The following is a 27,558-nucleotide window of genomic DNA, read 5'->3' on the forward strand; positions in this document are numbered from 1 at the left end:
TCTACGGTTGACCATTTCCCCAAAAAGGACAGGAAAGTTATTTTTCACTGCCAAACATGCATGCTGATGTCATCTCAAACAATCATGTTCCCGTGAGACGTTATGTGGTGTACGAATATGGCGGTATCCCTCCGCAGCCGATCAACTTCCGGTGAGCACTTGCGTGGTTTCCCAACATGGCGGCGTTCCTTCACCAATCACGATCGATTTCGGCCTAAAAAAAACTGAGAAATTAAAATTGCAACGGCAAGACAAAAATCATGCTAAACAGTCATCTGTCCGATAAAAAAAGGTTTTGCGGCGACGGACTCGATGCAGTGCCGCATTTTCAATTGACGTAATAAATACTCAAAACTTTTGTGGCGGTGTATGCACTGAGAACGCTGTTCTCTTGCTTCCTGTTCGTAAGTTTTAATACTTCCACAAAAATGTTAAACGAACACGAATGGAATATATAATATACAGCGTGAATTGTTTTATGCTACATACTTCAATTGTTTTACCAATTCCATTTTACGGTCATACAAATTGATGTAAAGAACGTGAGGGGCGGAAGAGGACGCGTCGTTTGTCTGTTCTTGATCTTCGGTGAACGGTGAGGCTTCTCGGCGCAATCTGACGATTCCTTTGTTGCTTCACTTGATGCTGTGACGTTTTTATTTCGTCAAGTTCATTGTTACAATTGTTTCCCGCTGGTGCTATCAAGTCAAGTCGTACTCGTTCGTGTTATTAAAACGAGCGCATCGGTTAGAAAGTAACAGTTTGTTGTTTTCGTTGATAGTAATACTATTCCAGCAGTCTGTGTGTGTCTGCGACCGCTGTTTCTGGACAACCACTGGTCCGATCAAATTGAAACTTGCCAGGTATATTGCTGGGGCCCGCGGATGTGCCTTTTCAAGGTTTGATATTAATCGGACGAGTGGTTCCCAAGTTATGGCCATTTATTTACTAAACCAATGACAGGACACGGTGCTATGACGTCACAATTGACGTGACAATAAACGCGGTTTGAATTTTTTTTTATATATATATATTTTTTTTGCACGCACGGCTACGCATGTACGGGCACGCACTGGTAATACAAAAGAGTGCGGGGTATTGTAACTCATTTTTGAGGCTTTAGTATGATTACAGCACACCGTGAGTTAAAATTTTATCATCCTCTGTGACGTCATGATTCGATTTGTCCGCCCTGTGTCTGGGAGGTTGGCGGTTCGAATCCTGCCTCACTGGCTGGCTCGTACCAACGGCTTGAATGCCATTTTGGTTCAAGGGAATCTCCAAATTCAGTACCAATGAAGAAACACCACTCTTTACCGAGGTGAGAAAGCAACTTTATTCACACCAGTAACGACCATGTCGAATGAGGCAAAACCATGCCTGTTCCCCGATAGACTCCCTGCACGGGAACCCAGTACCCCCTCCGACCCAAGGGTTCCACACATCTACTGGCATGACCACTTCTGTCCTCTCTTGGTCCTTTAATTTAGGTTTTTCAGGCATTCAATGGAATTCCCGGTGTTATACATGAAGAGAACAGGTGAGAGTAACTGGTTACTGAAATTTGGGCTGCGTGCAAACATTTAAACAAAGGTAACGATCACTTACTTAAGTGGGAGGTCACGGATATCATGTACCAACTATCCATCCATCGGTACCATACTCTGCAGAGCATTGGTGCTGCCAAAGCAGTTTCCTGGGCTATTGGGCACAATCCTGGACGGGTCGCCACTCCGACACAGTATACCAGCAAGCTGGCACTCATTTTGCCGACCTCGGAAGGAAGACGGGCAGAGTCAACCCCACCTGGTATTTATTCAACAGCTGAGCAGGATTTCAACTCAGGATCCTTGGATTTGAAGCCATTACCAGGCATATGTACAAACTAGTCAGGTATATTCTGCCCCATGATGGTGTCTCGGCAAGTTTTGTGCCCACAATATAATCCTAAACATCCAAAATGTAATCCTTGACGTGTTTGGATTGGTAGCACAGATGGCTGGAGCGTCTTGGTGTACAGCAGCTTGGGAACACTGGTCGATTATTCTCACCGGTGTCACGGATGACCTCAACGGATTGGGAATGATCTCATCGACAGGCGTCAAGCTCTGAGATGTATCGGACGCGTGATCTGGTACTTGGCTGATGGGGACTGAGAATGATTCAGCAGCGTCGGCAGGTGTGGTTGTCTCACTGGGATGTGTGGAGGGTCTGGTAGTCTTGATGATGCTGGTTGGGGAAAACGTCCTCTGTGTGCAGTGAACTGCCGTGTAGCCGATTGTGAGGGAGTGGAGGCCAATTTTTTCTTTCTTTCTAGTAGTTGGGGACTTCGTAGCATTCTGATGTTTTTTTTTTGACTCTGTAAGCTTCATTCCTTAATTGGGACCCCACAAACTTGCATATGTTGCACCAGGGTCCATCGATAGCAGATACGAGGCAGCGGTTCCTTGTGTGTGATTTGCGGTCAGAGTGCAGGTAGACCAAATCGCTGATTTCTACTGCCATGTTGGGCCCGACAGCCTGCATGGGTGTCTTGGATATCTCACTATGGGGATGGTTTGTGGAACAAAGGTGGTAATTGGATTGTATTGTCGTGGAGGTGGTCGGCCCAGGTTAACCCCCTGACCCAAGTTGTGGAAAGGGGCGGTTTACACCGACAGCCCCCGGACGGCCGAGCGATTTCTTATTAATAGGAGGCGGATACGTTGATCCTCGGAGATTTCAACACGTGCTCGAAGGGCATGGGGCGCAATGGCAAACGGGCGGTGGAGCACAAAGAATGAAATGGATGCACATTGGGTTTATCCTCGAACCCCACTACAAATACACGAATACAGTTTGTTAAAATGAACACATTTAATGAGCATAAACAAATATTTACAAAGGACAATAATTCACAAGGTAATGATAATAATAGTCAATAAATCCTACAGTCTCTCACACAGACTCAAATACAGACAATGGGGAAACAAAATAAAAAGAAAGCCCTTTCAACCACTCCTGTACTTAGCTTGGCCCAGAGCTGGACGTTTTGGGACTTGGAATCGAGGAGCTTTCACCAGCACATACATACATACATGCACAAAATGGCACTACTCTCGTAGCAGGACAAGCCAACTGAGTCCGATGCCTCTCAAAATGTGCCAGCCTTCCTCTTTCCAAAAGTACGCAAGCCAACCTTCCTCTCGATCATGCCTATATCCTCCGCCTCCGGAGCGTGGCCTGCTCATACGAAACCTGGGAAGGCGGGCTTCTGCCCACTCTGCTCGCTTCTGACGTCATGCTCATCAATCATGCTTGATGATGGTGTGCGGTGTGTTTTGCAAGGCAGCACACTGGTGGCACCAGATCAACTGCTCTGTCCATGTCAAAATCGTTAAAATAGCGGTGAATCATGGAACGAAGTTGATGCAGACTTGGGTGATTCAGCTGAATGTGTAGTGCTGTTAGTAGGCCATTGAGCACCTGACTTAGTAAGATGCACTTACTTGCCAGGGACAGGGGCTTGTCACAATGGCCTACTACCAATCATGGAAACTGAAGTGAACTGGAGGTATCGTTTGACATCCTTGATGTTGGTAGCTTTATTTGATGGGCAGGTGCTCTGAACCAGGTCCCCTGAAGCATGAGCCTGCCTTTAGTCTGAGCATTCTGCCTGAACTGCTGACCAAGCAGCTCTGTTGGTGAAGGGCAGCTTCGCATGGCCGGAAATGACTTCCTGGGCTGATTCGCACATGACTACGGCCTCCTCCTCGTGCCTTATGAAGGTACAGACTTGACTTGTGTCAGTGCAGTCTGGGGCATTGTGGCTCGCAAAAGCCAATGGGGCATTGACGGATCCTGCGAGGTGCCGTACAGTTGCCTGATACTTTCTAACAGTGGAAAGGAATGTGGAAATACGAGCAGGACAAGTACTGAAGCGGTAATGGAAAGGGCCTCCACTTCACACGGGAACCAGGGAGGTTGGCGTCGCGTAACTTCGTGCTAAAGAAACCCACGAGGTGAGGTCTTCCATTACGTGTGATGTACAAAGTCGATCCAATACTGTTTTTTTGACTGAACCATGTGTTATAATCCACAGCTGATCACCAGGACAAGGAAGGACAATTGTATCGGTCGAAGTAAGAGCAGCTGGGGCTTTGCAGAAAGTAGCACGTAACTCAACAGTCAACACAACTCTATCCAGTGTTTGGCACCCAGCCATGGCATCATGCATGGAGAATAGCAGTGTCGAGCAGCCAGGGATAACACTAGTGCCCCAGTAAATTATCTCATTCCCCAGACCTTCTCAGGAGCTGAGCAAGTGGAGAGCGTAGCCACGCAGTGTGGAGTGGATTGGATAGTACCACTAGACCAGATCCGGTCCAAGATGGTGGTGCTCTTCGGAAATAACTGTCTTCAGAGCAGAGAGGTGGTGTCGACATTTACACAAGGCCAGTTTTAAAGAAGCTCATCCAATGCGCTACCACCACAATGGAGGTCGTTGGCGAGTTTGGCAATGGTTCCCTTCTCTAAGAGATCACCAAAGACGCGGCACGTGGGTTCCTCGAGTGCTGTTTCTCATCCAGGCATTCCCGAAGCAGTATACATGCATATTCCAAGGAAGGGTGTGGCCACAGCACAGTACTTCAGGGACTGGTGGGGTAATGGAATTTGGTAGAAGGTGCTCGTGAGAGATTAATATTGTGGTAGAAGAAACTTGTGTGCTGCTTCCTTGCTTGACACTAAGCATTTAAGGACGGTAGAGTACCGACAAACAACCATAAGTCAGTAATAATAGCACAGGCTTTCATGGGACAAATGGCCTCCGAATGTGTTTAGCTGGATGCTCGTGCAAATTAACTTTGTGAATTTGCATGTGGTTTGCTTTTTTTGGGGGGGGGGGGAGCAAACATCACTTCCAGTTAATTGCACATAGCTGTGTGAGCTCCTATGCCAGATCAAGATGAGTGGTTTTTGTGTGTTGATTTGTGTCTGGGGTTGTGGATTTTGTATTTATAAAGGTAGTTGTGTTCGTAACAATTTTCGTGGGTATTTGTATGAGTTTTTATTGAAAGTAGCAGGGGGAGGCCTCGTGTTAAATTTAGCATTTAAGGCAAGTGTTTAAATGGGTTGGGGCCTTGGGAATATATTGGTGAAAAAGGGTGTAAATAGAGTGTGAAGGAAAAAGGAAGAGTGGTACATAAAATGTGATAGATGCTCAATGTGGGCCACATCAATAATAGCGGAAGCAGATGGTACTCACTGTTGTTGGAAGTGTGAGGAAATGGCCCACTTGAGGATAGTTATTACTAGGTTGAAGGAACGGATAGATAATTTGCAGCAAGGAGCATAATGTGAGAAATTTGTCGATGATAGTCGGTTGCGGTTGCGGTTGTGGAGTGAGGTTGCTGAGGATTTTGGCAGTGATGAGAGTGCAGCGAGTGTAGGAAGTGCATGCAGACACTGGTGAGGCTGCATCAATAGTGAGCAATACAGCAGTAGTGAGCAAGGGCTGTAAAGTGATATTTTCTGGGATTCTCCCAAGATTAGGAAATGATATAGACATTATGAGCAGAGTGATAGATGTCAACCAATGGCTGGAAGATGGTGTAGGGAGGAAGGTTTTACATTTAGGAAGCAGTGGGAATCATTTCTGGGACAAAGGGAGTGTTTCCAGAATGATGGCCATATGTTAAATAGTAAGGGGGCAGCAAGGTTGGGAATTGAAGAAATTCAGGCTTTTTTAGGTGAGCGGAGGGCGGGGAAGCTATTAAGGAAGAAACGGACAATGTAATTGTGATTACTAAGGCCAGGCAGGAAAATAGAATTTTAGGAAGGGAAAAGTTAAACATATTCCGTACCAATGCCAGGAGTTTAAATAATATGATGGAAGCGCTTGGTTTAAACATAAATCGACTATATTTTATAGTGGGAAGGTCCATGACGAGAACAAGGATAAATGTGTCCAAGAGCAGCGTCCTAAAGGTTTTGTCGGCTTAAACAAAAACAAATAAAAAACAACTTCCGATATTTCGTCACGTGCCTTGATTAAGCCAATAGCGAGACCCGTCGTAGTGTATTTACGTATTTACGAAATATAGTGTATTTCCGAAATAAATAATGTATTTACGAATTTACAATACATTAAATGGAATCATCTTTAAATAGTAACGTGAACTTTTCGAAACATTAAAGCAAATGTCCGAATATATTTAAAAGTTCATGATAGACGCTCTCAAAAGGCACCGTCAATGCGAGGATGTGTACAAGTGCTTAATATTTAAGGAGATCCAGATGATGTATATAAAAGAGCCGAGTCCGAAAATAAAGGTTTTGTCTTCACAAGAAGAAGAATAAGAATAATAAGAAGAAGAACAACAATGCCGAGCATTCTTAGAGCAGCGTTCGCTACGCGAGACAAAAAAAAATGTTTTTAACTTGAAAGGATTCCATGAAAAGTAAGCAAAACTGTATCTCTGCATCGGAATATGAACGCAAACGAGTGGGTGGGCCCACACCTGCCATTCAATATTGTTGGGGTGGAGCCTTGGCAGCACATGACAATCACACGGAAATGTGGTTAATGGCATAGTATTACATCCTGTGCACTCAAACGTTTTAGTAACCTTTGTGATAACTGCTTCCTATTTATCAAGTGTTCTAATATACCAATTGCCAGAATTCAGCCAGACAGTTTGTGAGATAGCAAGTGCGATAATTATACGTGGTACAAAATGTGTGGGCGGTGGTGCACTTCCTGTGTACGGCTGGCTTGGACACAACCGTACATAGTGCTGCACATGTACATACAGTCGTGGCCAAAAATATTTGCATCCTTGCACTTTTTTTTTCTTTCAAATAACACTATTTTCTCCAAAAATAAGTTGTAATTGACGAAAGTATTTTGTCTTCAAAATTCTTTATTTCACTGTTAATATTACAGAACTTTTGTTTTTGATTCAGAACTTAATATATCCTTTTAAATCATGCCATTGATAAAATTATTAACACCCTCGACTTAAATTTCTGGTATCACAATCTTTGGACAAAATAACTGCACTCATGCACTTCCTGTAACCAGGAATGAGCTTCTTCCGCCTCTCTACTGGTAGTGTGATCCTTTCTTCTTGTACAAACTGCTCCAGTTCTCCCAGATTTTAAGGATGCCTTCTCCCAACTGCTGTTTTCAGATCTCCTCAAAGGTGTTCAATGGGATTTAGATCAGGACTCATTGCTGGACACTTCAGAACAGTCCAGCGTTTTGTCTTGAACCATTCCTGGGTGCTTTTTGAAGTGTGTTTGGGGTCATTGTCCTGCTACAAGACCCATGACCTTCGATGGAGACCCAGCTTTCTGACACTGGGTTGAACATTTCACTCCAAAATGCCTCCTTGGTAATCTCCTGATTTCATGATGCCGTGCACACATTCAAGGCACCCAGTGCCAAAGGCAGCAAAGCAACCGCAAAACATCACAACCTCCTCCATATTTGACTGTACGGAAGGTGTTCTTTTATTTGAAGGCTTCATTTTGTTGTCTGTAAACAGAGATGATGTGCTTTACCAAAAAGCTCTAACTTGGTCTCATTTGTCCACAGGACATTCTCCCAGAAGGATTTTGTCTTGTTCAGGTGTGTTTTAGCAAACTCGAGTCGGGCTTTCTTCTGTCTCTCTCTCAGCAGTGGGGTCCTCCTGGGTCTCCTGCCATAGAACCCCCTTTCATTGAGTTGGTAACGGATGGTACAAGTTGAAACTGTCGTACCTTGTGTCTGAAGGTCAGCTTGAATCTGTTTGACAGTTCATCGAGGTGCTTTCTTCACCATTCGAACAATCCTTCGCTGCAATCTTCGATCAAATTTTCTCTTTTGGCCACGTCCAGGGAGGTTGGCTACAGTGCCGTGGGCGTTAAACTTTCTTGATAACATTGTGTACAGTGGACACGGCAACGTCAAGGTCTCTGGAGATGGACTTGTACCCTTGAGATTGTACATGCTTGGCTACATTCTTGTGTCTGACCTCCTCTGACGATTCTCTGGTTTCTTTCCTTTCTCCACATTCATTGTGGTGCACATAGTGACACAACACAGCAGAATGACTCCTTTTATCGATTCAAACTAGTTGAATGAGTGATTTTATATTGCAGGCACCTGCAACTCACCACAGGTGAGTTCAATTCCAAAGTAAAGGAGAATCACCTGCTTGAAATCTCATTATTTCACAACTTCTAAAAGGTGCCACTAATATTGTCCGGGCCATTTTAGGATTTCTGTTTGGAATAAGGTGAGATTTAGTAAGTTTTTGGGGTTTTTTTTAGCTTTTTTTTGTTTTGTTCCAATGTAAACCAAATAAATACTTTTGTGGATACCAAAAGATCTTTTAGTTTCAACAATTTTCTGGAAGAAATGATGCATCACTTGAAAGAAGTGCAAGGGGGGTTTTTTTTGTATGCATTGACGAGGCTCGAATGAGAGCACAGCGCACAGCAAAGGGGGGGGGGGTGCATGAGACAAGGGGCAGGAGAGGACAGGACAAAACAGTGGGGAAACAGAGACATTAGGAGATCTGTGGAAGGGAGAGGGATGGGGTGGGGAACACAGGGTATACAAGATGAACACTACAGGGATTCCAGGAAGGAAAGCAGGGAGTTTGAAGGAGGTGGGTTTGGGGTGGATTAACGGGGGTAGAAAAGATCGAGGGTTTGGATGGGGGAAGATAAGAGGTGGTGGTGAACGGCTGTTTTGAAGGCCTGGAGGGAAGAATGGGATTGAAGATAGTGTGGGAGTTTATTCCAAGGGCGGGAAAAAAGAGGAATGAAAGAGTGAAGGTGAGCAGTGATTCATGATTTTGGTAGTTTTACCAGAAGGGTGTTGCTGGCGGACCTTGAGCGCCCTGCAGATATATGGTGGAGAAATATCACAGACAGATTGGGGGCTGGGGGCTGAGACTGGAGAGGAGATTGTAGAAGACAGAAAGACTTCCGACCTGCCTGTGGTGAGAGAGTGAGGCAGAAAGACTCAGCCTCATCACAAGAGATACCAATGATCCTAAATACCTTGGTTTCCACAGCATGAAGCCGAGAAAGGTGAGAGGTGGGAGCACCAGCCCAGAGGGGAGAGCAGTACTCCATCAGGCTGCGGATGAAAACTTTGTATGTGGTCAGGAGCTCAGGTAGGCCGAGGAAGGACTTTGCACGATGGAGGATTCCCAGTCGGCGACTGCTTTGGAGGCCAGTTTGGAAATGTGGCTTTCCCAAGAATGATCATGGCAGATTGTGAGACCCAGAAGCTTGAATGAAAGGACTTCTTCCAAAGGATTGGTGAGAGTAGATTGGAGGTGGGGGGGGGGGGGTTCTAAACGGTCCTTTTGGAGAGAAATAGTGAGTGAGTGACATGTGTCCGGATTGAAAGACACGTTCCACGTGTTTGACCAGTTTGTGATTTTATCCGGATCTGCAGTGAGCAGAGAAGCTGCTGCTTGCTGGTCTGAGGGATGACAGATGGTACGACAGAGGGTGGAGTCTTCAGCAAAGAGATAAAAAGGATTTTCCAGAGAGTCGGAGAGATCATTGATGAAAACCAGGAAAATAACAGTGCCCAGAACGCTACCTTGGGAAACTCCAGCCTGCACAGGAAGAGGGGATGAAAGAACTCCATTTAGGGCCACACGTTGGCTGAGACGGGAGAGGAAGTCTGTGAGCCATGAGTGGAGATGGCCTTGAGTACCATCGGAAGAGAGTTTGGTGAGTAGGGCAGGGTGCCAGACCGTGTCAAAAGCACACGATATGGCTATGATTTCATTTCTGGCATTGAGGACCTCCATCCATTGTTGGAAGAGCAGAAGCAGTATATCCAGAGTAGAGTGACCTGGTCTGAAACCAAATTGATGATCGGAAATCAAGCCATTGGAGAAGAGGAAGGAAATTAATGTCAGAAGCGATGATGGATTCCATAACCTTGCTGATGTTTGAGAGAAGGCTGATTGGTCTGTAGTTGCAGGCATCTGTTTTTGCACCTTTTTTATGCAGGGCAGTGATGTTAGCAGATTTCCAAGCAGATGGCAGATGACCTTGAGCAAGTGAGAGGGTGAATAGGACAGAGAGAGGGTAAGCAAGAGCAGCAGAGCAGTTTTTTAGGACACGTGGACTGATGCCGCCTGGACCGGTTGTAGAATCTGCGTCGAGGTTTGACAGCAAGCTCTCCACATTGTCAGAAGAAAATGACACAGAGTCCAGGGACAGTTGGGTGCGATTGGGGAAGGTGGGTTTAGAAAGCGATGGGTTTCGGACACAAGATTTAGATGCAAACACAGAGTTTTGGTATTCAGCCTTTTCATGTGCAGTGTCGGCAGTGCGGCCATTTGAGGTAAGGGAGAGAATGGAGGGGATGGAGGGGATGGAGGGGGAGCATCCACCAGAAACAGATTTGATTGGATGCCACCAGGATTTGGAGGAGGGAGAGAGGTTTGAGAGTTCAGACTTGAGATTCGAAACATGTTGTTTTCCTGCTCTCCTGAGGGTAGATACACACTTGTTCTGAGCTTTATGGAAGGAACTGAGATTACTCTCATTTGGGTTTGCTTTCCATGAGGCAAAGGCAAGTTGTTTCAGGACAACTGCTTCGCCACAAGCTTCAGTGAACCATAGGCGGGAGGAAGGGAAGGATAACTGAAGACCAGAGACAGAGACAGACAGTTATTTTGAAAGAAGAATATTGTTGTGCCAGTATCTTTGGCCATGACTGTAATATAATGATATTCTACATGTTGTGGCATTTATTTATGACATTTGTAATATATATATATATTTTTTAAATAAATGTCCATAATTAATTATTAATTTTTGTGCGTTACAGGTGAAGCCCTGAAGATTTGAATGATGGAGCATTACGACGTGGCAAAGCGGATTAAAATTGTTGAACTCTATATTAAGTTAGGCTCTATTGTTGCAACTCAGCGAGCATTCAGGAGGGAATTCCCATGCAGAAATGCCCCTTGTCGTAACACCATTCTCTCCTTCGTCAGAAAATTTTATGAAGATGGTAGTGTTCATCCATCTAAGCACGTGAGACGTCGTACAGTGAGGACGCAAGAGACCATCGCTGCCGTAGCTGCAGCAATTGCCCGAACTCCAAAGAAGTCGATGCGACGCCTTTCAGCAGAAAATGTTGTTAGCCCAAGAAGTCTTGGACGTATAATCCACGAAGATCTTCACCAATGGCCATACAAAATCCAGGTTGTTCAGAAATTTGGCAATGCTGATTTGGGAAAGTGCCAGAATTTTTTGTCGGCGGTTACCTGACAGATGTGAAGAGGATGGCGATTTCATAAGCTGCTTGTTAATGACATACGAAGCCCATTTTGATCTTACTCGTGGTGTAAACATACAGAACTTGGAGGGTCTAGGCTGAGGAAGATCCCAAAGAGTTGCATCGAAGGGGGCTGTTCCTTGTTCCCTGTGAAAGTCACGGTGTGATGTGCTACAGCTGCAGGATGCATTATCCGGCCATGCTTCTTCGAAGAGAACAAAGTGACTGTGACAGTAAACTCCTGAACGTACCAGCATATTTTACAGAACTTCCTCATTCCTGAATTGCGTCGTAGAAATATCGTGTTCGCAGACGCATGGTTTCAACAAGATGTAACAACGTGCCATACTGCAAGAATCGCTGTGCAATTTCCAAGGCAGCAGTTTAGGGGAAAGATAATCTCTCGGTTTGGTAATGTTTCATGGCCACCCCGATCCCCAGATTTGACCTCGAGGGATTTCTTCCTCTGGGAATTTTTGAAGAGCCACGTTTATAAGACGCATCCCACATGTGTCGATGAACTTGAGATAAGGATCGGTGAAGCCATCACTGATATTGATAATTACACTCAGAAAGCAGCAATGAACTAGAACGGCACCCGGTAGAGCGCATCCCTCCGCCAGGCTGAACAGTTTACATTTTGTATCCTACTGATAGGCTGGATCCGAATCCGGACATGAAGCAAAATTTGCTCGTTCTTGTCGCCTACCGAAATCACCCACCAAGTTTCATCCAAATCCATCCACAACTTTTTTTGAGATATCGTGCTATATTTTTGGCCCTATCTCTCAACGGTGAAGAATCTCTGTTAAAAAAAATGATATTATCCGGATCTTCACCAAAATTGAAAGAAAGATGTCGGGATGGTTTCACATGATAATCTCTCGTGACCATCCCTACCTTGTTTACATTATTTTTGGCGTGTCATGCCAACATCCTTTTACATTTTGAAAAAAAAATTTATTTGTTTTTTTTTTAATGACATGTTTATGGAGGTAGACTTGCAGTTCGTCCATCCTTCCGTGGTTTTTGTACATGGATAAAGTATATTTTGTATGCTGCATTGCAATAGAAGCTGAGGAATGAACGTGATGCGCTTCGGTGCAAGAGGCAGGGAATCCCAGGCTGGTACTCGTATGAAACACCCACTCTCTATGGGACAGTACTGCTGTACTCTCTGGTGGTGGGCCAGTAAAGCCCTTGGGATATGCCACGTGTACAGCGTAGTTGCCAGCACTACTGCTTTTGGTGGTGGTCTACCGCTGTTTTTATACTTGAACAGCCGACTCTTTTTTTTTTTTTTTATTGCCCAACAAGAGCAAAAACTTCTGCTTTCACAAAATAATACGTCTCTTCGAAGTTTTTGACAGATTTTCATGTTGTGACGAGGTTCGAGTCAGGCTTCAGGTGTAAAATCGTCAGGAAAACGTGATTGTTCTGCTTTAATTGTGCATAAAATAGTGTCTTGGAATGCACAAATTTAAGGTTAAAATTATGACATTTCCCTACCATTTCAGAGAAAGTGGGGGTGGGGGGGGTGTGGGGAGGATGAGTGGGGATCAACCCCCTCCCAGGTCCTCTCCTCCTCGGTCGCTTTACTCCCTCACACCACAGATCTTTTCGATGTTGGCAACTATGTGTAGAGTCTCCACCGCTGATTTGTAATACCCTCTGCTGCCACAGAGGGTGCCACGCCACCATCACCGCGTGGCGTTATATGCTACATATCGCAGATACACATCGCATTTGATGACAAACAATATTATCAAGATTATAAAATGTTGGACTAACCCAACCGAGTCTTCATTTTCAACACCGTACTTGTACACCCCTAATTGTGCACAGATCTGCACACGTTTCACAACCCCGCATGAGCTGTATATATCTCGACTGGCAATCTGAAATAGGAGCATGTGTTTGTATGGCAGCCGCACTGATGTCATCACGGAAGTTTATTTTGAGGACTTCTGATATCGTATTTGGAGTTTGTTCTTGGAAGTGGTGGTGAATAGATATATAGAGTGTGACCTAATTGAAGACATCCCTTGGATTAGCCTCGTCGGCAGTGGCTGAGAAAGCCTGGTGAATGAAGGTTCTGGAGGGGGGCATTGCATCTTGAATGTAGTGTGGAAGAACATTATTTCATCATTGGTGAATAATCAGGCGAAGGAGCTCTTAATTCTCTTCCCTTTCATTGCAATCATATGAAAGTCTGCTATTTGGTTTGGTTATGCACACTGTATATCCTGTGTAGGTCTTGTCTTCATTTCTGTGTCCACTTTTACTTTTATAGCAACCAATGACGAGCAATGGAAAAGCTGAGACTGGTGTGGTCCATGGGAAGAAGAGGAAGAAGAGCTGGTATCATGCTGGTGCGGCGACCAAGCGCACGTGTCAAGGAAGACTGCTCGCCGTAGGAATGGAGGGATTTTTGGTGACGTGCAATAACATGGAACGGAAATGCGCAGTTGAAGCTCTGGACGTGCTCACTGACTATGCTGAAAAGATTTTTGGCCAAGAGGTAATAATACTGATTGCTTGTGGGTAAAATTAATAAGCTAATACCAAGTGGGTTGTTGTGATGACAGATTGCATTGAAATACAGTCTCATAACTTGAGCGGCACTCGGTAGAGCGCATACCTCTGCCAGGCTGAACCGTTTATGTTTTGTATCCCGGTGATAGATCGGATCGAGATCCAGATCTTCACCAAAATCAAATCAATTAGTCCTTGTCACGTTCCATCCAAATCCATCCATAACTTTTTGAACTATCCTACTCGCAGACAAACAGGGGTGAAAACATCACCTCCGTCCAGCTTCAGCGGCGGAAGTAATAATCAGTTGGAGATGCTTTGTAGGTGGGAGTACAAGCCTGTGGAGCAGTGATTGACCGCAGCTCAAAAGGTCCCTTGTTCCATTCCGGATTGGCTCCCTTTTGGGGGCAGCAGGATATTTTGGATTATGACATCCGGTACTAACATGGCCTTTTATTCTTGATGGAGTTGAACAACTAAAAACTGCTATTCTGATGTCATGAAAGTGGTGCTGAAACTTTAGAGCTTCAGCACCTCTGCTCCTTTGAATAGACACAGCGCTGGCTGTCTTGTCTGCATGCACGTTGTGGATGTTAGACTCCACAGTATCTTTTGGAAAATGAGTATGCCGTGTGTGTGTGTGTGTGTGTGTGTGTGTGTGTGTGTGTGTGTGTGTGTGTGTGTGTGTGTGTGTGTGTGTGTGTGTGTGTGTGTGTGTGTGTGTGTGTGTGTGTGTACTGGTACCATCACCAACTTATTTGTAAAGAGCGCCACCTCCAGGGATTCAAAATTCCTGGTGGTTCGCTGGCCCAAGATCCTGTAACTTTCCGTTCGGAGTAGCCGGAGTTTTTGTTTGTTCGTCGTAGGTTGATGAGTTCCTTTTCTGTTTCATACCCACTTCCCCCCCTCCTATCATTGCTGTGTTTCATTCAGCTTGTGTGCGGCTTGTTTACCCCCTTGTTTCATTCTCCATCTCCCCTTGATCTCTCTCACTTGTCTGCTGCTGTTGGTGTTTCCCACTTTCTATTTAATTCCATTCCATTCTGCTGTAGTTATTCCACGATCCTCGATCATGTACTCGTGTACAAAAAAAGAAAAACCCTGCACATAACCAATTCCCATGCTGCACGAGACGCTTGCGCAGAAATTCAGGTTTGCACAAGTCTTTGAGCAGGCTAGGATCGTGTTTTTTTGTATACATAGTCGAGGTTTGTGGAAGTGCTGGTAAAATGAAAGGATCGGGACGTAGCAGACAAAAGCAGGATGCAAAACACGCATGCATGGGGTTGACAAGATGGACATGGAGGATGCATGGGGTGCGCAAGATGGACACAGGAGGAAACTCAAAGGAGGGAAAATTGGAAAATTTGATTGAGGAAGAATTTGCGTGGGGTTAACGAGGGTAGAAAAGCTCTTGTTTTTTGTATTGGAGATGATCTGAGATGGTGGTGAGCAGCTGTCTTGAAGACCTGGAGGGAAGGATGAGTTTGAAGAGGATGTGAAAGTTGATTCCACAGGTGGGAATACAGAGAGAGACAAGTGAGTGAAGGTGAGCAGTGATCCTGGATTTAGGTATTTTCACCAGAAGGGGTTGATGGTTGACCGTATGAGCCCTGCAGAAACCTGGGAGGGACGAAGCATGGAAAGGGCAGAGGGTGCAAGACCAGAAAGACCAGATGGAGATGGAGATGGAGATGTCGAGAGATAGAGAGTCAAGATTGAAAGACATATTTGAATTGTTGTTCCAGCTTGTGATTTTGTTTGTTTGTTTTTATTAAAGGTCTTAAAGGGTAGAGGCTACATACAGCCTGCCTGTCTGAAGAATGAGCGATGTCACGACAGCTGGTGGAGTCATCAGCAAATAGATAAAGATGATTTTCAAGAGTCGGAAAGATCATTGATGAATGTCAGGAATTGGACTGGGCAGAGAACACTGCCGTGACAGGGAGAGGAGATGAAAGGATTACGTTGAGTGCCACATGTTGACTACAGGAGTACAGCAAGTCAGTAAGCCATGACAGGAGTTGGCCTTGGTTGCACGGGCAGACAGTTTGGAGAGCAAGGCAGGATGCCAGACTGCATCAAAGTCACGAGATATGTCCAGAGAGACGGCCCTGATCTCACATCTGACATTGAGGGCCTCCATCCATTGTTGGGTGAGTTGAATCAGCATGTCCATGGTAGAGTGACCTGGTCGGAAACAAAATTGGCTATCTGAGATGAGGTTGTTCGAGAAAAGGAAGGATTTCATATCAACTGCGATGATGGATCCCATGACCTTGCTGATAATTGGAAGTGAGCTCATAGGTGCGTAGTTAAGGGGATCATTTTTTTTTTGCACCTTTGGGTCACGAGCCCTCCGGTGTACTGTATTATTTAACGAATTTTGAATCCTGTACCTGTAGGAGGTGGGAGTACAAGAATTTGGTGATGACGGTGAGATGGGCCAAAATGATGTGCCAAATTACTTTTGTAAGTGTTTTTATGACTTTATGGGATTTTGAAACTTATTTCTCATAGTCACCTCATCCTATCTTCTTTCTTCATTCCGATTGGACTTGGCGAACTCATTTGTTTTGGGTGTGTACTTCACATGCATCGACTCCGTGTGATCAATCCATATGAATGTGAAAGCAAAGGAACACATAATTTGAAATTTGATTATGCGCTTATTTTTTATTCATCAGGGAGAACCGGCTCTGGCTCGATCACCGAGGGCCGGTGAAGAATTGGACGACATGGAGATGGCCGTGAAAGAGGAGGTTGAAAAACTGAAGGGAAAACAACCAGAAGAGGGCAAAGCAAACGAGGGATCTGCGACATCGCCACGTTTCCAAATCATGGAGAGTGGAGCAAACAACGTGGTCTTTATTCGTACGCACTCTATAGGTTGGTTGACAGGGGAGGAGTGGGAATAGGTTGGTGGGGGAGGAGTGGGAATGACAAAAGTGTGGCAGGCACAGGGACTGGAGTGTTATAAATGCAATTAAAATCAATATTTAAAAAACTTATTTGTTGATTACGACTTGCAACTTTCTCGTGTGTGTGTGTGTGTGTGTGTGTGTGTGTGTGTGTGTGTGCGTGTGTGTGTGTGTGTGTGTGTGTGTGTGTGTGTGTGTGTGTGTGTGTGTGTGTGTGTGTGTGTGTGTGTGTGTGTGTGTGTGTGTGTTTTTACTGACCCCTGCTGGAGGAGGTGGTTTGACTTGTTCATTCCGTTGTTCTCTTTGTTGAGAACTTTTCCAATTTTAACCTCCCCTGTGGATTTTCTGTCGAAGCCGTGCCAAAATGGTTTCTCGCGTGCTAAATCTGCAATGGTCGATCACCACACCAATAACAGTTCATGATAAGAAGGCACGGAACGAGGAAAACGGAGAATCCTGGGACAAAAGATAGACGGACATGAAAACGGTCAGATAAATAAATAAATACACTACAAATGAACAGGAATTAAAGATTATATATACAGTCGTGGCCAAAAATATTAGCACCCTTGCACTTTCTTCAAATAACTCACAATTTACTCGAAAATCAAAATAAAGACAAATTACTACACCTTGGTCCCAAGAAGGAAGCCAGACATAAATGCGTACACACACACACACACACACACACACACACACACACACACACACACACACACACACACACACACACACACACACACACACACACACACACACACACACACACACACACACATATACACACACACACACACACACACACACACACACACCTAAACATAAGTTGAAATTGACAAAAGTATTTGATTTCCACATTTCTTTATTTCACCGTTAATATTACAGAACCTTTGTTTTTGATTCAGAAATATGTATGTATGTATGTATATATATATATATATATATTTAATTCAGAAAATACAAATAAATGGCAATGAGAAAATTTTTGACACCCTCGACCTTTGGACAAAATACCTGTAGTCAAGCACTTCCTATATCGATGAATGAGCTTCCTACACCTCTCTACTGGTAGTTTGACCCACTCTTCTTGTGCAAACTGCTCCAGTTCTTTAGGATTTGAAGGATGCCTTCTCCCAACTGCTGTTTTCAGATTTCCCAACAGGTGTTCGATGGGATTTAGATCAGGACCCATTGCTGGCCACTTCAGAACAGTCCAGCGTTTTGTCTTGAACCATTCCTGTGTGCTTTTTGAAGTGTGTTTGGGGTCATTGCCCTGCTGTACGACTCATGACCTTCGACGGAGACCCAACTTTCTGACACTGGGTTGAACATTGTGCTCCAAAATGCCTCCTTGGTAATCTCCTGATTTCATGATGCCGTGCACACACTCAAGGCACCCAGTGCCATAGGAAGCACAGCAACCCCAAAACATTTTCTTTCTTTGAAGGCTTCATTTTTTTTTTTCCTGTAAACATAGAGATGATGTGCTTTACCAAAAAGCTCTAATTTGGTCTCATCTGTCCATAGGACATTCTCCCAGAAGGATTTTGGCTTGTTCAGGTCTATTTTGGCAAACTTTCCTATGTCTCTCTCTCAGTTGTGGGGTCCTCCTGAGTCTCCTACCATAGAACCCCCTTTCATTGAGTTGGCGATGGATGGTGTGAGTTGAAACTGTCGTACCTTGTGTCTGAAGGTTAGCTTGAATCTGTTTGGCAGTTCATCGAGGTGCTTTAACCACCATTCGAACAATCGTTCGCTGCAATCTTCGATCAAATTTTCTCTTGCAGCCACGTCCAGGGAAGTTGGCTGCGGTGCCATGGGCGTTAAACTTTCTTGATAACATTGTGTATGGTAGACACAGGAACATCAAGGTCTCTGGGATGGAATTGTAGCCTTGAGATTGTCCATGCTTGGCTACAATCTTTTGTCTGACCTTCTCAGACAATTTTCTGGTTTTCTTTCTTTTCTCCATACTCATTATGGTACACACAGTGACACAAAACAGGAGAATGACTCCTTTTCTCTCTTCAAACTGGTTGAATGAGTTTTTTTATATTGCAGGCACCTGCAACTCACCACAGGTGAGTTCAATTCCAAAGTAAAGGAGAATCACCTGCTTGAAAATAAATTATTTCTCACTCCTTCTAAAAGGTGCCAATCATATTGTCTGGGCTATTTTAGGATTCCTGTGTGGAATGCACTAACATTTAGTCATGTTTTTTTTTTTCACCCTTTTTTTTTTGTGTTGTTCCACTGCAAACCAAACAAATACATATGTGGGTTCCAAAAGATTTTTTAATTTCAACAATTTCCAGGAAGAAATTGTGCATTACTTGAAAAAAGTGCAAGGGTGCTATCATTTTTGGCCACAACAGTATATGAAGGAAAAATCGCATGGCCAGACCACGAGTCAAACCCAGGCGCTCTGGAAAACCGTACCAGTGCTCTTCCATCTGAGCTATCTGGGTGACCCACAGGCTGAATACACAATTCTCCCACATGAAGATGCCACTCTCTTTCCCCTACTGCTTTTGGGGCACTTGCTGCCAACCAACACTGCTCCTATGGTTTTCATTTACATAGTTGTTTTTTTTGTTACAATTTGGACAGGATCATCCCCAAAATGCATATTTTGACGTCATTTTTGACCCCCCGGACCACCCAAGTGAGGAATTGTTTTGCTCGGTGCTTTCCTGTTTTCAAAAGTTCTGCAGTTTCACCCATGTGCTTCATGTTGTGCGTGGGACCACGTTCCACGAGAAGTGTGTTGGTTGTTGGAGTGGTGGCGAGTTTGATAACTACCTTCGTGTCCTCAGACCCGGCACTCTTGGCCTGGGAGGTTCTTAAGGATGTGGCAGAAAAAAGGTGTGCACGAGGTCGAAACGTTCTACGCCTGATTCCTGTGGGAGCGTCGTGCAAGGCTTACTGTACCGATCTAGCTCAACTGGCGGAACGGTGAGAGTGAGAAAATGATCATTCCATTGTCTTGTTGAACTTTTTTTGCGTGTGTGTGGAACTTTATGTCCATCGCGATTGTTGCGACAGGTTCTTGGAGCCGTACTTTGGAGCCCCTCGGCAGAGCACCTTTCAAGTGGTGTTCAAGGCCCGCAACCACCAGCTCCTTAAACGAGACGAGGTCATCCAAACGCTGGCTGGTACTCTTGTACATTTGAGGTTTTGGGGCAAAATGAATGAACAATTAGAAGTAAATCAAGTCTGGGGCCTTGTCCTTGCTAACATCATTTCCTTGTGATTTGTTGCTATCCATACCTGTACAGTAGGCTAACCCCTGGTCTCGCAGGGAAAATGGCCTTTAAAATGCCTGGTGTGTGTGTACATGTTTGTGTGCATACGTACGTACCTGCACAGTAAAATCCTCCAGTATTCACGAGTTCCACATATTTGCAAATTGGCAAATGTACAGTATACCGATTCTTAATTCGCAACCCATCGACCTCCAGTATTCATTCACAAGTCTGCAAGCCACAATCACCCCACCCCCGTACCCTTCCCCCTACCCGACCACCAACACCGGGGACATGAGGAGAAGGTCGCATGTTGACACTGTACAGCACCATTTGGTTTCCGAACTGCAAACGCATCGCGGCGTCTCTCAACTCGCTATTGTGAACTTGTAGTTGCTGTTAATGATGTCCTCTAAACGTAAGGTTTGCAAAATGAGTACCAGCTAACTGGAAATAAGGGGCACTGCATCGGCGGCACAGCCGTTCTCCCAGCAATGATGCAATTAGCAGCCATAGGCTGCATACAAAATAAGAAGTAATAATAAAATGTAAGGTGAGTCTGCTGGAAAGAGGCAGAAGAAAGTGAATGTGTTGGCTTGCTGCAGGTGCGAGTGCGTCAACTACAAACTGTTATCCTGGCGTTTCACAAGCAGGGTGGTTCATCGAAGTGTGTGCCGTCCCTCGGACGAACGTTCAACTGGGTGTCCGGTCTGCCAGCATTAGTTGGTGAACGTTAAATATCCCAATGTGCCCTTCGCGAAGAGTAGACGAGTTATCATTAGGCCCTTGAACAAATTCCATATTCCTCCACACTCAGTCGAGTATCCTGTGTTGGAATGGTGATTCGTCCAGGCTCGTAACCAAAACCAAGAAACTGCTGCGGAAGCACCGATTCTCTGTTTGGTGCATGATGATTTATTTAGTAATATAACCAAAATTTTTTTTTTAGAAGGTCTCATAAAAACTGGCTTTTCATTTGCAGATATTGTGACGACGATGAACTCTGACAACAAGGTGAACCTCTCCTCTCCTGATCAAACCATCGTTGTGGAAGTGATCAAGAATGTGTGCTGCCTCAGTGTGGTGCGAGATTACACCCGACTGCGAAAGTACAACCTGCAAGAGGTTGCTCGGGAGGGTGCAGCCCAGAGCCGAGTGGCGAATCGTGAGACGACTACTACTACTACTACTACTACCACTACTACTGGTGATGGTGAATGTGAAAAACAGAAAAATGTGCCTGGGTCAAGTCAGCTTGATGACTGTGTGTTGGGAACAGCCTGGGAGAGCGCAACTTTGCCGAGAGGAGAGATCAAGACGGGTCAAGTGGAGAAAGATGGAGAGAGGTTAAAAGGCAAGTGTGAGTGTGTCCCCAGTCATCACAACTTGCTGTGAGTTGTGTGTTAGCTCTCATACGAGCCTCGACCAAGGTATACAAAAAAAAAAAAAAAAAAAAAAAAAAAAAAAAAAAAAAAAAAAAAAAAGTGTGGCATAACGAGTGGCTTGGATGATGAGGTCGATACCAATGAGACGAGTCAAGATTAAGGAAAGGAAGATGACTGGGGATGAAGTTGTAGAGAAAGGATATGGCGTCAAGGGGTAGAAGTAGAGGTGGCATGCAAAGTGAAGTTTGTACGCTGATGACGTGAACTGGAGGGGAACACATTGGTGCATTCGTTATTAAAAAGAATGACCCAAAACCAGTATCCCTGCACATTGATCAGTTCAGCTTATTATCCAGTGGCTTCATGTGGGCTCGATCTCAGTGCTGGTCCAGCAGCCAAGGTGGTGAACTGTGTACTGGAGGCCCCACATTGGTTTTTTTGTTTTTATTGATTTGTACTCCGTAGACCCTGTACGTTGAAAAACTGACGGGTTCCAACCTGGCATCTTTGGGCATTTTGAATAATTACCCATTGCCATGGCAACCATATACAGTAAATGCATATCTTAGAAAGTTAAATATCTCTGGACCGATAAATTACAAATGATCTGAGACTGATCCAAGTGTCCATTCGTATCGTATTTGCCATGGGCTATCTAATTAACACGTAGCCAAGGTCATTGAGTAAAACTCAAGGTCAAGTGAAAAAGGCACAGATTTTGCATAAAATATACATTCAAAACCTTATGACAAGTTTAGCAATCAGAGAACTTTTATGTTCGTCTTTGTCATCCTTCTTCAGATTTACAAGGAATTAAGGTGCAGGAAGAGGCCATTCGGCCCGTCATGCCTGCGCTACACCAATACCAGATTTTTATCAATCCGTCGATTACCCCTTCCCTTCGTGTGCAGCCTTTTTTGGCTGCTACACTGGTACTCATTTTGCCGACCTCGAAAGGATGACAGGCTGAGTGAAGCCCCGGGTGTTAATTCAGCAGCCAACGGGGATTGAACTCAGGACCCTAGGATCCCAAGCCACCACCATAACCACTAAGCCAACACCAGGAGTCCAGGATATTTGTTTACATGACTTCAATAAGACTAAGTTTAAGCAACATTCATTGTAAATTTGCACCTTCCATAGCTATACGTTTGGAAATTGTACTCACGGCTTCATTTGGACTTTATGGTCCTCAATGTTTGACATTCTCATGAACATGTTAACTAGGTCAAGGTTATGGACTTAAGCCAAGGTAAATAATCAAGGTCAGTGACTGATGACAAATCAACAGCTGCTTCAAAACTATGTCTCTCTTCCAAACATATACACCAGTCACCACCAGTTTTGGTTAAATTAATGCTGTGTCCAAATGTCACAACAGTATAAAGATGGAGGCAAAAGCCACAATCAGTCAAACAGATTCATCAATGCCAGGTCAACAACAAAATCCGAACACATCTGACATTAATGTTCCAATCCTTTACAAATACACTGAACACATTTCAGTGAGTCTCATACCATTTCAAGTACCTTCAGTATGGTGTGTAACATGCTCTCCCTTGAGGAACTTTTCTCGAAGCCCACTAAGTACATGATACTCGAACTACATACATTAAGTACATGATACTGTCAAGCATGCCAGTGAAGTACAATAAATAGATCAACTTGAACAATGGGTACACTTTGCACATCAACGGGTCGGTTAATATTGTTACGGCCCAGGGTTCGAGGTTCGCCACGAGGGGAAGCACTCGAGTTCCTCCTGAACACCCAGTCCTGAGGCCACCAGTCCGGGATAATTCCATGGCCTGGTGGGTTGTTGGGCAACCACGAATGCCGATCAGTACCACCAATCCTGGCAGGGTCTCACTACTTTGCATGGTTACCTTACCTTTGGACGACTGCACCAAATGAGTTTCGTGCCCTCAGCGCACACTCGGATGACTGCCGAGCGGTACAGTGAGTATGCCCAGGCTAACAGAGCAAATGTCATGGGGTAGACCTTCCTGGCTAACACTATATGTGGACTATGCTTAATCAATGGAGGAAAAGACGCGACAAACTGGGTACATATTTAATACAAGCAATGAGCCTTTTTTTCCAGCAAGGGCGAGGAAAGGTATGTGGCACAATAAGCAAGGGATTTATTTCAAAAGAAAATACGTGCAACAATGAAAAGTAAAGCTGGGTGAAGTGCGGAAAAAATAAATGCAGTTATTTACAAAAGAAAGACAGCGCAGAGCTAACCCGTTTCAAAAAACTTCTGCAATATGATCTTGCACTAACACGCCAGGCGCCATCAGAAACATTCCCGAGGAAAATTAGAATAGTACAGAAAGATGAGAAAAAGTACGAGGCGTTTGCGACCTCTTATTTACCAGGCGAGGTCGACAGGCCTGCGCAATCCCAGTCACCGAGTAGGAAGGAGGAGGAATGCTGAGGTTGTCTAACATGTGTGGTCAAGGGGAGGTGCAAGATGATGGTGCGGTGAGATGCAAATGATCGGCAAGAGAGGAAATTGTGACAGAAGTGGATCAGTGGGCCCGGGTAATTGCTGATGCTCTTGTTATGTGTCCACAGTGGACGAGATGGGAATAATGAAACGAGGACATTGGCTTATTGAAGTGTAAGGTGGTCTTTATGTGCACTGCTATCTCCAACACTGCACTAGGTCTGCCACCTGACTCTTCTGCTCATTGTGGACTCCGTTCTGCTCGCTCCGCCAAGCTCTGTCTGCCACTCGCCAACCATGAACGCACAGAATCAAGGATTCTGATGAGAACAAACAAACCCCCTCCTCCCCCCCCCCCAATCTGTGCGGAACGCATGGTGCTTTTATAATCCCCTGGCAGGGGCAGAGTTTGGAACCGGATCAAATAGAGCAGTAGGTGTTTTCCAGCACCATCATTGGTACGCGGACGATTACCACGGCCTCGTCCATGCGAGAGTCCGGCAGTGAAAATGGCCCCATTCATTCTGAACTCTCCCACGCGCTTGAGCTCTGAGATTAGCATGGGTATTTGGTCGTGCGCTTTGGCCGTGAATATGCGCCGAACATGCAATGTAGGCCATAATTGAGTCGAGCTTCGGGGCTAACCACACGACGTCGAATTGAGTATCGTCTGCCATTGTACGGGCCACTCCTTTGTTCCCCGTTGGTCCCAAAAGACGGTGTTTGTGTCAGTGGTGATGATGGCAGCGGTAGCTTTCGTGGTGAGGTTACAATGTGATCGGTCGTCGTCGTTGTGGCTGTGATTGTTGGTTGTGGTTGTGGCGTGAATGGCGATTGTAAGTGAGCTTGAATTGTAGTTCGATGGTGTGACGATTTATAATGAAGGAGTCTTGATGGTGTGTGAAATGTTGTCGCATTGGGGTTCAAATATGGTGAAGGCTGGGGTGAAATGTCCATCGAGTTATGGCGTGTGATTTGAATGGTTTTGGTATGTGTATGCTAATAACTGTCTGTTGCTTTGGGCTTTGGCGAACACGCGTGAGGGAGAGTTGTGTTTGCAGAAAATCGAAATCGGTAAAACAGGGGCAGAAAAATCTAAAGCCCACACAATGCATACATATTGACCCATAAACCCATGACACATATGGGAAGGGCTATCTAAAATGAATACCAATGAAATCATGATCTCAGGAACTGCTATATGTTGTGTGCCATTGCCTTGGGGAGTGATGGTTTCACAGAACCATCACAATATCGACTACGTTGCAGCGGAAGGTGTTAATCCTGTGATAAAACAAAACTCTTTTTTTTTACTGCGTTCAACCCAAAAGGAGGCTGTTCGCACGTGCGGGAAACGAAGTAGTGGGGCAACTTAGCTAAATATAGCATAACAATTGTGCATTTTGTGAGGAAAGCACCAAATTTGGCACACTCGTAGCCTAACATATTATGAAACGATTTGGAAATTGGGCCATCTCAAAATTTGATGGCAGTGGAAAAATGGCTGCCACAGCCATCAGTGGCTGAATTTGAGATGGCCCAATATCCAAATCTGTTCATAATATGTTAGGCTACTAGTGTGCCAAATTTGGTGCTTTCCTCACAAAATGCACAATTGTTATTCTAAGTTGCCCCACCAAAGAAGCCCACGAGGCTCTTAACTCGTTTAATGGGATTTATTCCTGAACAAATAACCAGGGGGTAGTGATGATGAAGGTGGGTTTAGGGGAGGGTGGAGGGGAGGGAGAAGTGGGAGTGGATATAATAATTTTTTTTTATTGATTTCATATCCAAGAGTAATAAAATCTTAAGGTGCAACACACTGGACTCCAACACAGACAGGGATGGGAACGAGAACCAGGTGGGCCTTTGCTCTGCTAGTGGTGACGTCGAAGACGGTCCAAAGGCAGGGGAGACGAACAGGAGATGAGCACATGGGCAGGACGACGAACAGGGACATGAGCAGGCAAGCAGGACGACGAACAGGAGGAGGCAGGTAAAAGCTTTCCTCTCTGATGTATTCTCACCTGCCGTTTTTCTGACACGATCGCCACTCTCTTCTCGGCGCCGAACCAACTCTCCCTCGCGTCCTCTCATCCCAGTCATATCAACCCGCCACTTGTGAGGCAATCTAAGCTTCTCCCCTCGCTCTGCCAAGGCTCGAGGTCCATGCCTCACCCGAGGATTACAGAAGGCTGCACGTACGATATCTTAACCTTAAACCCTCATGGATTATTGGAACGCACCACCCTCCATATGATGCACATTTAAACAAGACAATTCTTAAGCTAACGTTTCTCTGCTTATTACATCAAGATTTCTGGCTACTCAAACACGGACCATACTACTTAATACATTTCTATATGGACTCAAGTAATATCCACCCAACCCCCCCCCCCCCCCAACAAACATAACACGATGAAGCATGCCAGTGAAGTACCACAAATAGATAACTTGAACAATGGATACACTTTGCAAATGTATTGCTGTATTTAGTTCAAATTTATCGTGAATGTCGCTTGGACTGTCTTACAGAGGTTAAGTATGTTACTATGGCAACTGACATTGGTTCTTTTTGAGGAAGCTTTTTGTTTTCTGTGAATGAAGGATGCAGGTACATTAGAGACAAAAGAACAGTTCTCTTATGAATGCTAAGCTAGTAAAATATACTTTCCAAAGTATATTTTATGCAGAAACTGAATTTTTCACTTGACCTTGAGTTTTTATGCCGCCGCCAGTGACTAGCTAAGCTAACTTATGCTGACTAAGCCGCCGAAGGCATTATGTTTTCGAGTTGCTTGTCCGTTCGTCCGTGATAATTTTATTTTCTCTGCAACCGCTTATCCGATTGACACGAAATTTTCATTTCGTGATGAGATTGAGGTGAAACTGAATGCTAAGTTCTCCACCGATGATGTCATAGGTCACATGGTTTGGCAGCTATGATTGTTTCAAAGAATAAACTTTTCGAAATCCTTGACAGATCGAGGGGAAACTTCACCCACATGTTCCCCAAGCCTTGGGGATACCAGAATGTTCACGAATAAATAATGGGTCACATGGTTTGGCAGCCATGTTGGATTGAACGAAAATCTTTCAAAAATTATTTCTCTTGAACCGCTTTATCAATCGACATGAAACGTCACAATTATGATCTCATAGTCATGGGGAAGGTATACTTTTAATTTCATCCTGATCGGACACATGGTCTGGTCGCCAGTATTATTTAATATATTTGAATCTGTGTTCCGGGTTTTAAACCAACCTTGTACAAGTATAATAATTATGTAATAATGTGGGCGGAGGCATATCTGGCGACGTCGAATTCCCTTATAGTTCTCAAATCACCTTGGATAGTTGTCTATTGGATTGCCCATATCAAGTAACATATGAATGGTCACTTGGAATATGTTTACATAATTTGTAGGTCCAGAGATGTTCACCTTTCAAAAATACGCAATAAATGTATGTGTTTTCCATGACAGCGGGCATTTTCTCAAAATGCTCAAAGATGCCAGGTTGGCACCCATGAGTTTCTCAATGTCCAGGGTCACGGTAGTCCAAATCAAGAAGAAACCATTGTGGGACCTTCAGTGCAAGATTAACCTAAAAAAAATCCTCCATCATTCAGATCTGTTGGGGTTACTGAATTTAAACTATCTGAAGTTCCTCCCATTTCATTTTCTACGTCTTTAATGTCGATTTTTTTCAAAATAAAAAAATGTATGTACTAAAA

General features: G+C 44.5%; 1 protein-coding gene across 5 annotated transcripts; it reads left to right on the forward strand.

Annotated features, from left to right (window-relative positions):
• Window positions 1-490: 490 nt before the first annotated feature.
• Window positions 491-27,558, forward strand: THUMPD1 (THUMP domain 1 NAT10 acetyltransferase adaptor). Of its 5 annotated transcripts, XM_085862311.1 has the most exons (7): window positions 571-595; window positions 10,832-11,211; window positions 13,578-13,805; window positions 16,507-16,708; window positions 19,557-19,695; window positions 19,786-19,895; window positions 20,968-27,558. In XM_085862311.1, exons 2-7 carry the CDS (start codon window positions 10,852-10,854, stop codon window positions 21,378-21,380), a joined length of 1,452 nt encoding a protein of 483 aa, XP_085718437.1. In that variant the 5' UTR covers window positions 571-595; window positions 10,832-10,851; the 3' UTR covers window positions 21,381-27,558. The 5 variants fall into 5 exon arrangements, with proteins under 5 accessions (XP_085718441.1, XP_085718437.1, XP_085718439.1 ...); XM_085862315.1 differs by lacking the exon at window positions 10,832-11,211 and having other exon boundaries at window positions 491-595; XM_085862313.1 differs by lacking the exons at window positions 571-595; window positions 10,832-11,211 and adding an exon at window positions 1,214-1,321.

The sequence above is a fragment of the Eptatretus burgeri genome, chromosome 17 (assembly GCF_056783735.1).
Source record: "Eptatretus burgeri isolate ZD-2024b chromosome 17, Ebu_testis_v1, whole genome shotgun sequence".
NCBI lineage: Eukaryota > Metazoa > Chordata > Myxini > Myxiniformes > Myxinidae > Eptatretus > Eptatretus burgeri.

Excerpts from the sequence above, each read along its gene's own strand:
- THUMPD1 (XM_085862311.1), top strand. The coding sequence starts at position 10,852 with ATGATGGAGCATTACGACGTGGCAAAGCGGATTAAAATTGTTGAACTC. Across the intron at positions 16,709-19,556 it reads TATTCGTACGCACTCTATAG|ACCCGGCACTCTTGGCCTGG; the intron begins GTTGGTTGACAG and ends TCGTGTCCTCAG. Across the intron at positions 19,896-20,967 it reads GGTCATCCAAACGCTGGCTG|ATATTGTGACGACGATGAAC; the intron begins GTACTCTTGTAC and ends TTTCATTTGCAG.